Here is an 11,034-nt window from a genome sequence, read left to right on the forward strand (position 1 = left end):
TCTGAATTGTTCCAATGAGGGGCTGTTTATCTTCTAGTTCCACAAACCCAAACCCCGCTGGATGACCATGACTGCTGGGGTATTGACTCACAAGCAACTTCCAGCAGGCTCTGGTGGCTCCACGTACTCCCAAGTCACGGACGGCCCTCAGCAGGGAGATCCAGGCAGACAAAGGTGCAGGAATGTCCACGGGTGACCCGGTGGTGGCCACGGGCACACAGGTAGGGTCCTACAGGATCCACTGTGAGAACTCTGCCTCAGGAAAACCCAGCACCAGAGCAGAAGCCAGTCTTTACGTTTAGAGAATAAATTACACTTTCAAGGCATCACCCACTGGCTCAGGTGGTTTTCCCAACACTCCCGTGATAGACGTGCTAGATGTGGGGACGTTACTTTTTGCCCTAACTTACGAATGGGAGAAATCAAGTGTTTGCCCAAAGTCATATAATCAGATACTAACTCTCGTTTGCAGACTTGACGAACTTCTTGTAACTAAAGACCTCGCCAGCGGGGTTACTTTAAATAGCAAAGCATGTAATCCTTTAGAATTAGTTTGCAATTTTTAAAATTGATTTCCTAACGGCTTTTTGGGAATTCATCTGATTCTTGGTGCTGTCTGTCTTTGTGTGCTTGTGCGGAGGGCTTTGCTGCAGTGACTCCCATATTCAGTGTCTGCAACTTTCTGGCCCCTCACAGTGTCCGGAGACTCAAACGCCCTTTCGGACAATTACTCTTTCAACCTCTGCATTTTACCTTTATTTATGTAAAGTTATTTTCTGGGCACTGACAAGACTACTGTTAATTAAATTGACTTAAAGCAGGAACCATGGATACACCATGCAAACCTACCTCTTGGTTCAGCAGCTTAGGGAAGCACAATGAATTTTCATCAAGAACGACCTAAATGCACGTTGTTGCCAATGAACTTAAGTTTCATCCTGATCAAAGACAATGGCTGTGTTCTACCACCCAAGTTAGACATACTTTCCAAATTAATGTGCCTGCTTTATGCCTGCATTGTGCCAACGAAAAGAATGTCATTCGCCATCTGGTTCTACAAGGATTAAGTCATTAGCCACCGCCGTTGCTGACCTTTAACATACCCTGAAAGGAGATTGGGGAAAGATCAGGAATGAGGCACTCCGTGCTCGGGAAAAACTGGCAGAACAGGCCTTCAGAGAGTTGGATATTTTCAGGAGAAAATTTTATGAACCCGATTTCTTGCATCTTCTCATACAAGCACTAAAGTCATTAACTGAGACACCTGCTTCTCGTGACTGGCAACAACCTCCTGTGGAGATGTGTGCCTGATTACATCTACCCCTTCTCCAGGATCACTCTCATGCTGACCTCTCTCCCCACCTCTTTGGAGCAGCTCCTCAGAGCTATCTGAGAGTCTGTCTCCTGGGCTATAATCCTCAGGAAGTCCCCACATAAAACTGAAACTCACAGCTCTCGTATTGTGGGTTGTTATTTCAGTCGACTATTGGGAGGGAACATCTATGGGGAAAAGTGAATGAGGCTGCAAGACTTCAACAAAAGAGATTTTGTAAAAATTCCCAATCCAGAGATGGAAGCAAACTTTATGTAAAGAAAAAAAAAAATGAGGCAGGAACGTACAGTGGAGAAAGGACAGCCTCTTCAATAAGTGGTGCTGGGAAAACTGGACAGGTACATGTAAAAGTATGAGATTAGATCACTCCCTAACACCATACACAAAAATAAGCTCAAAATGGATTAAAGACCTAAATGTAAGGCCAGACACTATAAAACTCTTAGAGGAAAACATAGGCAGAACACTCTGTGACATAAATCACAGCAAGATCCTTTTTGACCTACTTCCTAGAGACATGGAAATAAAATAAAATAAACAAATGGGACCTAATGAAACTTCAAAGCTTTTGCACAGCAAAGGAAACCATAGACAAGACCAAAAGACAACCCTCAGAATGGGGGAAAATATTTGCAAATGAAGCAACTGACAAAGGATTAATCTCCAAAATTTATAAGCAGCTCATGCAGCTCAATAACAAAAAAACAACCCAATCCAAAAATGGGCAGAAGACCTAAATAGGCATTTCTCCAAAGAAGATATACAGATTGCCAACAAACACATGAAAGGATGCCCAACATCACTAATCATTAGAGAAATGCAAATCAAAACTACAATGAGGTATCACCTCACACCAGTCAGAATGGCCATCATCAAAAAATCTACAAACAATAAATGCTGGAGAGGGTGTGGAGAAAAGGGAACCCTCTTGCACTGTTGGGAATGTAAATTGATACAGCCACTGCGGAGAACAGTGCGGAGGTTCCTTAAAAAACTAAAAATAGAACTACCATATGACCCAGCAATCCCACTACTGGGCATATACCCAGAGAAAACCATAATTCAAAAAGAGTCATGTACCACAATGTTCATTGCAGCTCTATTTACAATAGCCAGGACATGGAAGCAGCCTAAGTGTCCACTGACAGATGAATGGATAAAGAAGATGTGGCACATATATACAATGGAATATTACTCAGCCATAAAAAGGAACAAAACTGGGTCATTTGTAGAGATGTGGATAGACCTAGAGTCTGTCATACAGAGTGAAGTAAGTCAGAAAGAGAAAGACAAATACCGTAAGCTAACACATATATATGGAATTTAAGAATAAAAGAATGTCATGAAGAACCTAGGGGTGAAACAGGAATAAAGACACAGACTTACTAGAGAATGGACTTGAGGATATGGGGAGGGGGAAGGGTGAGCTGTGACAAAGCGAGAGAGTGGCATGGACATATACACACTACCAAATGTAAGGTAGATAGCTAGTGGGAAGCAGCCGCATAGCACAGGGAGATCAGCTCGGTGCTTTGTGACCGCCTGGAGGGGTGGGATAGGGAGGGTGGGAGGGAGGGAGACACAAGAGGGAAGAGATATGGGAACATATGTATATATATAACTGATTCACTTTGTTATAAAGCAGAAACTAACACACCATTGTAAAGCAATTATACTCCAATAAAGATGTTAAAAAAAAAAAAGACTTGCAGTTTAGAGTCTTTAAAGCGTTATAAAACTGTGGCCCTGTTGATACCATTACTGTCTCAGGATTGCAGATTTAGAAGTGATTTATTTAGTGCCTGGGAGGGAAGGGCTATCTCCTGACCCCAAGTGGAGGGGCCAGGACTGCAGCCTGCAGCGTGGGAGGCCAGGGTGGAACTGCACAAGAGGCAGAGACTTTTCTTTTTTTTCTGCACAAGAGGCAGAGACTTTTCCAACTCAGTGAACACAGTGGAAGACTTCAGAGCAAGCCCAGCCGAAGCCTGCCTTGTGCTCAAAACCCCTCCCAAGTAAACGCCACCTCCAGACTCTGTTCCAGTGTTATTTGTTCTCTCTTCCAGACATGACCCACTGGGGAGGCTGAGTGCCTCCAATGAGCCCTTGTAAAATGCAGTGTTGAAGATCAAGTTTGGAAACCAGCCCCACAGCCTGCCAGCAAGATGACCGTGAGAAATAGCTTACATTCAGTTTCCTCTTAGGGTCTTTAGGACCCCTACCTCATGATCAGCGTGGCGCCTGGCACACACGTTCATAAAAATACTATTACATTGTTGGTTTGCAAACTGGCCCCTGTCCACAGAGGGCAAGGAGAGAACAGAGAAAGAGGCAGACTGTTCCAGATTGGTAGTGGCAGGTTTAATAAGGGAACTTACCTACGAGGATTGTCTTGGGCGGTGCCAGACGGTAGATCTCTGCCCCCATCAGCTAGAATCTTAAAAGTCTATGCAGAGGCCTTAACTGGGTTCAATCTCGTATTCAGTCGAGTTGGTCTCGGCAACACCTTACTCGCTCAAGGCTGCATCCTTGAAATGGCTGTCAGCATGGGAATAGTGAGCAGCACGTACATTCCAAGGACAGAGGAGGGGGTGAGGAGTCTCCTGCTGCCCGGGTCCAACTCTCCAGTCAACCGATGGTCACTTCCTCTCCGTGATCCCCTCCAACACATATGCTAATCATTGCTGAATTTGGGCTCTGCATCATGACAAATCCACAGTAAGTGGCGACAAATTCTAGCCGTCTTCAACCTCAAAAGCTCTCCTTCTGCTTACCTCTGTGCAAAGGGCACAGTGTAGGAGGGCTTCTGAGAAATCCTGCGAGCTGGATACATCACCTTGGTGACATGGTTGCCCTCTGAATCATACAGGGACACCCTTAACAGTGGATTTTTCAAGAGGAAATTAGGTGAAGGGAAAGAATCCTTACGTCCTTTTCCGCCTGTCCTGATGAGACATACTGCTTTCTGCCTTATTCCTCTGTGCCTGTCAGTTGTTCCAGGACAAGGGCAGAACTTGCAAACCCAGAGAAAAGTGTGTCACCATGATGGAGAGCAAATCTGCACTCTGCCTTGGCAGAAGCCTTCAGCAAACTGCTTCAGCCCTCAGTTTCATCAGTGGTAAGATGGGGCTAATAGTATTGTACCTACCCCCGGAGGACTGAGGTGATGCATAGAAAGTTCTTAGCGCAGTGCCCAACTCTGTACCCACAAAGAAGTCCCAGGTACCAGCATGTCAAGCGCATTGTTTTGCTGGAGCCAATAAACTTCCTTCCAGTTTCACAACCTTATGTACCTATAATTTGCCAAGGTCGACACCAAACACAAGGATGGTCCCTACTTCACTGGATGGGACTTGATCATTTTGCTTTCTTGTTCACTTTCCATTTGGCTGGTGGTCATTGAAGTGGGATTGAAGTGGGGTGGGATTGAGGGTCCAACGATGCTGCTTCTGTTCTAGATTCTATCATCACTTACTGTACGAGCACCGGTGATGTCCTCTTCTGTAAAACTTGGGTGCCAAATACCAGGTGACTCCTAATTTCCCTTTCAGAGCTACATTTCTTTCCTAAGTAGGAAATCGAGAAAACCAAATACCACACAGTTGTAACACTCTTAAGCTTACAAAACACTTCTGCATTCATTCCACCTTATTTCATCTTCAGAAATCCACTGTTGTCCCCATAAAACACAGAGGACACCCATGTATGTTCACTGGGGTGAGGTAACCAGCTCAATGTCTTCCAGCATGTGCACAAGAGAGCCAGACTCAATCTTAAGTTTTTTGCTCCTCAAACCCCATGCTCTCTCTGGTATATTCCTTTTCTTAAAAATAACAACAGATTTGAAAGGCTATATAAAATCCACATACAGAACACAACTTGGATGAGGCCTCCTTTTCCTAGATTGAGGGCTGAGAAGCATCCTGATGCCAAGCTTTGTGGTACAAGTCACACAATGCAGGAGCTATGCTGGCATCTAGAGACGGCTAAGCAGTGGCCGTTGCGCGGACATCACAGATGCTGTGGACAATTCAGAAAATGCCTATTTGTACATCAGAATTTTGCTAGTTAGGTGTGTACCAGACAGACTGTAAGGTGTCTAAAAGGGGCATAACTGGGACTACAATTAGTGAATATAGGACTAAACATTAAAAGACTGGACTTCAAAATTAATATCCACTTAAAAACGAGTGGTTGTAAAAGTTAGAATTTTGCCTTGATGAACGGAAGGCAAGGTTAAGTCCACAACGCAGGAGCAAGAAAGTTGCTAATGCAAAGGAAAGAACGAATACACCAAAGGGTGAGGGCACAGTCGCGGCAACAGCATCCCAGAGGAAATCAAAGGCGCTAAAGTACAAAGTTCAGATCGAGAAGCTGGAGCAGAACACATGGGATGATCCTGGGTGTTGATCAGGTTCACTGCCCTGTCACGCACTGTCATGCACCCAAAGGGCATGGATGGCATCACCAGGCACCTGTTCAACGCCCTTTCCAGGGGGCACACTTTTGAGAGAAGGCTGCACTTGAGCAGTTTCAAATCATCCACAGAAAACTGTGCTCTAGTAAAATACTTGTCTTACTTGTCAAAAAAAGTAAACTATTTTGAGCAACTATCATGAACTAGTGGGAAAAACCTAAGACTTCAGTTCATGCTTTTATAAACTTAAACATATTAAAATATATCAGAAGCACCACGTTTAAAGGAATATTTACAGAAACCCAAAGAATCTCTCTGTGATGTGAATATTTACAGAGAAGGGCAGTAGCCAAGCTGTAGATATCTACATCCCCAAATGCCTGATCAAATTTGAAGAGCTCTGGGTCAATAATAAAATCACGCACTGCAGGTTCACAAATTTATGTAAGATTATTTCTTATAAGCATTTTAATAAAGGCCTATGTGAAGTCAAACAAGAACCGTTTGTACAATGAATTATGTAGGGAACTTTTAACTACAAATGCAAGACATCAAGAATATATTCACTTTTCGGTTTATTAAAACAAAACTACACTTCTGTGCTTCTTACAATATACTGACAAGCATAAAAATCAATGTTTCCAAATAAGTTTCACCCACAGCGTCACATGGTACTTTATAATAAATCTTTTTATAACAATCTGACACTTCTCTGTACAATGGGCAAATAGTTTAACACCTTCCATCAAGGCTTTTCAGAACGTTAGACATTTAGAAATAAAGTCAAAAGTCTCTTTCAAATTTAATCATTAGCTTGTATTAAACTGAAATGCCAGATGCTAAGTCTCAAGTTCCTAAAATGTGTTTTAAAAGACAGATTTACATCCCAATTAAATCTTATACACCTCAGTGGTAAGTCCTCTCGTTTCTAAACACTAGAACTATCTGTGGATAAAAAGCTGCATTCGATTGTACAATATTTTCTTCTAGGTTTGAATTAAAATCTTAATTTTTTATCCCAATTAACCCTAGTGTTAACTTTGCTACTTTCAGTGAAAAACCGAGATACATTAAGGGCTGGTCTTTCATCCAAGAAAAGAGCTCTGACCACCTACACTATAGTTTTCTGTGCTTATTGTCTCTAGGGGAGGAAATATACATCCATTAAATGCAACATTTGATTATACAAAATGCATGCAAATTCTGCCTCTGTGCCACATGGCAGTTCTTGTTTTGACCCCTTACAGAACTACCTAACATAGTGTTTCCCAAAATGTTTTCTATGACCCTAAGGAGAGGTCCATAGGTGTCCCAAAGGGGGAAAAGGCCCTGGGATCACACAGATTGGGAAGTGCTGGGTTAAACAGGCTTGGTACTGGCAGGCCCTGAGCCCTTACTGCACTAAAGTGCACTGTGAGTTTCTAGGAAAGAGGGTCCGTGTGCAAATTTATTTTACCAGCAACACTTTTTCTATATACAAAACACCTATGAACATCTCACAGAGCACTCATATACGTGGAGAACTTTGGGGAATGCTTTTCCCCTTGAGATTGGAAATTCCACAATCTTATATTCATTGCAATCCCTGATGTTTCCCCCACTCACTCTTGTGGCTTTGTGAGACTTAATAGATCTGAATAGATCTGAGAAGACTCACAGTCATAACTGTTACTAGTTCTACACACTTCATGCTAGTTCTTTCCCTTTGTTTTTCTTTAAATTTTGAGAGTGAAAATTCCTTCTCCTCTTTTGAATTTCTTAGGATTTTCTCATTTTCAAAGAGTGCAATTTCACATTGCTTATTATTGGGTCTTTTTGTTTGCTTTTTAACTTGAGTCACAGCTTGTCTTCCCCTGGAGGACATGCATTTCAGTTTTATAGAAATGCAATAGAGTAAACTGTAGTAAATTATTTACAAGCACCTAGTTTGTTTAATCTTACAGGAAAGCCATTCGCTTTTGGAAAACAAGAATAAATCTTTGAGCAAAACAGTGCTATCTGGAAGCCTTATTGGGATGATGGATGTTCGTTCAGTAACGAGGCACTCAAGAATGAGCTGTGCGAAAATTAACTCGAGGGTGAGCTTGTCTGGATGAGCAGAACTTTGGTTGAGATTTGTCTTCCTTAGAAAAGGTTTTCAAAGCACCAGTTAATTACAGAAAGCATGCATATTTATTCTCACAGTGAGTTAAGTGGAGAGAGAGCTAGCAAATCATATATTGCATTCCCCAAAGCATCTGAGAAGATTTCTAGAAAACAAACCAACTGAAAGGGAAAAATAAAGCCAGAGAAGCCATTGTTCCCTGCTCAGGCTGGTGCAGCAGTAGCTCTTAGCAGAAGTCACAGGCGGGGCAGCAGAATCCACTGGGAGGTCAGTCCCAACCTTGACTTAAAGGGTCTGAGTAATCCTTGGTCTATAATTTAGTGGATGAGTAAAAGAGACTAGTGAAATATTTGCTTGCCTAGACAAGGAACACACAAGGGGATAAATAAGCCTCCCTGGCTGTTCCCCCAAACACAGAGCTCCATCCTACTTAGGAAAAAGGAATGCTACGTGGGGAAGACCCCGCTTCACACCAGAGACGCTGCAACACTGACAACTGCTTAATAGTGCGTGAACGCCTACAAAGAAAACATATATTTTAAATGCGGAATTTGAGAAGAGTGGAAGAAAATCACAAAAGCATGGCATTATTGCTCTGAGTTTCAAAAGCTTCATACAATGTGAAATACCAATTAGTGCCTTTCCTTCTCGCAAAACACACAGAATATTCATGAGATATTATTAGTGTTTAAAATCCAAGCAGATGAAAGCACAACCTTAATTCTCAGTACTTTTCGATTAAATTCAAAGATTACCTGCAATACTCATCATGAAAAATTCCTATTCCATAATACCATGGAGAGAAGAGAAGGAACAGTAAGCTGTTAGAAAACGTTTAATATCACATGATTTTTAAATCACTATAATTACCACAATTAGCTAACAATTATGATCCCTGCTCACAAAAAGGCACCTACATGTTATGAACAATTTTTCATAATTATTTGCCACTATGTGGCATCGGGGTTTAGGAAAATAACCCACACACATTTTTAAAGAACCATGGTTTTTTTCTTCCTCAAAGCTAAAAAACGTATAAATGCCTCCGACCATTTGCCAGTCCGCAGGGCTATCACATATACTGTCCAGGTTGTACTCTGCCCAACGTGAGTGCGTACCAGCCACCCAGAAGACGTGCAGTGCACGACCTGTCTGAATGGCATGAGAGGACTGGGTCAGTAGCCTGAAGCCAGGGCACTTTAACACAGGCTATCAGGCCAAGCTAATAAGTTAGTACAGTTGCTCTCTCTAAGAAACAGCTGTACCTGTGATAGGCAGGTACTACCTGAGGGGTGGGAAGGTATACAGACATAAAATAGGAGTTGTTCCTAAATACTTGCTGGTCATTTAAAACTCAATGGCACTTTCTCACATGAACAAACGTTTTCAAAGTCAGTTTTCTGGCCAGGTTTATCTTGAATTTCGCCAGCCAAATTTATTTCCTGGTGTTAGCTGTTTGGTCACATTATCTCTATTCCTGACCTAAACTAATACTGTGTCTTCACTTAGCTCTTAAAACACTTTCTGTATCTGACTGCAACAGACAGCACAGTGATACCTGGGTGTGATGTACATTAGCCCATTCATTTGTAAAGCACTTTAAGATGAAAAGTGTTCCCACTTAAAATTTAGCTACGATTGACAAGGATAAAACCAAAAAAACAAAAACCAACAAAAAAAATCCAGGGAATGGATGACGCAATTATTTTTAAAGGAAGCATTAACGATTAATCAGGAAATACGCCAACAAATTACCTGACAGCGTTAAGTATACTATCTATACAAGATTCAGTTCTAGAATCAACTACATTTTTGTGTCCATCACAGTAATTAGTCCTTAACAGTTATACTTAAAATGTAAATCTTTAATAAACTCCAAAATAATCGTTTGCGATTTCATTTTGTAATCTACTGATTATGAACTGTGAACGGAGGCTGAGGGCCCCCAAAGTGTGATCTGTAGGCGGCTGTGTCATCTCAGAGTCCGATGATCACAGATCATGGAGGGGAGAAGGCACTTGTCTTCCAGGAGGTCACATCAGGACAGGTCAGGCCCGACCACACGATGGCACCTTCCACTCTCGAGCCACAAGCAGGAGCCTACGAGGGACTCGTCCCACACTCGTCACTGGCCAGATGTGCCAGGAGTTACCTACAGCACCACAAAACTCAGAATATATTCTAGGAGTTTTTGCCGGTTGCACTGAGGTAGAAAAGTGCTGCTGAGTTCTAAAACAGACACTCTCTTTTGTTTGGTCTCTTTGAAAACCTAGAGAGAAAGTTTAGATTAAATTAAAGACAAACCAAAAAGGGTCGGGGTGGGGGGGGTGGAATTTCTATCACCAACCCTGCTCTGTGTCCTAGACCAGAAAATGCAGTAAGGCACGCAGAGCCATATGCGGGCTTGAAGTAAACGTCCGTGTAGGCGTGTGCGAGTGTGGGGTGGGGAGGTTATGGGGGCAGGTGTGGGGTTTTGGGGGTGGAGTTCAACCAGTGTACTATATTTTTAAATTTATGTTGGAATAAAGTCACAAATATTCCCTTACAAAGATCACTAGTACCTTCATGGAACTCATGTTCCAAATGATATGTGAGGATAAGGGATACATGAGGATACTTCTAGAAATATTGGTAAAAGCACAAGAAAATAACTGAAGGGACTTCCCTGGCGGTCCAGTGGTTAAGACTCCACACTCCCAATGCAGGGGGCATGGGTTCGAATCCCTGGTTGGGGAGCTAAGGTCCCGCATGCCGCACGGTGCAGCCAAGAAACAAAAGAGAAAATAACTGAAAATCATATGGCATAATTAACATCCCCACCAAACCCGTAGTAGAATTTTGAAACACACTGACACCTTCATTTGGAATGAAGATGAAAACCAGGAAAATTCTGAAACATTCAAATAAATCTGTGCTGATGGACCTCACCTTCAACGTGCCCCTTCTTCTCCCAACCCCCAGAAATGCCTGCATGATTAATCCAGCAGAAACTGCGTCTCCCAGGGTTCAGCCCCACACAAAGGTGCCTCACATAGACTAGATCTAAATGGAAAGAAGGCAGACGTGAACACACTCTTTTATACCATAAGCAGGGGACACTCACCCCAATACCCTTAAACATTTTCACAGCATTCTTCACAAGACAATAGGTAGCACTCTCAGCTGTGAAGAAAGAAAAAGCCC

At 42.4% G+C, this 11,034-nt stretch overlaps 1 protein-coding gene across 6 annotated transcripts in view; it reads right to left on the minus strand.

The window, feature by feature from the left end:
• Positions 1-6,305: 6,305 nt before the first annotated feature.
• GPAM (glycerol-3-phosphate acyltransferase, mitochondrial) overlaps positions 6,306-11,034 on the minus strand; it is a 70,169-nt gene continuing 65,440 nt past the window's right edge. For 4 of the 6 annotated variants that reach the window (XM_029244895.1, XM_029244897.1, XM_029244894.1 and 1 more), the window contains one exon: positions 6,306-11,013. In XM_029244895.1, coding sequence (XP_029100728.1) covers positions 10,751-11,013 — 263 coding nt within the window. In that variant the 3' untranslated portion in view covers positions 6,306-10,750. The remainder of the gene's footprint in view (positions 11,014-11,034) is intronic. The other 2 variants (XM_029244900.1, XM_029244899.1) reach the window with 1 other exon arrangement.

This window comes from Monodon monoceros, unplaced genomic scaffold, assembly GCF_005190385.1.
Source record: "Monodon monoceros isolate NGI ecotype Baffin Bay Population unplaced genomic scaffold, NGI_Narwhal_1 Super_Scaffold_4, whole genome shotgun sequence".
NCBI lineage: Eukaryota > Metazoa > Chordata > Mammalia > Artiodactyla > Monodontidae > Monodon > Monodon monoceros.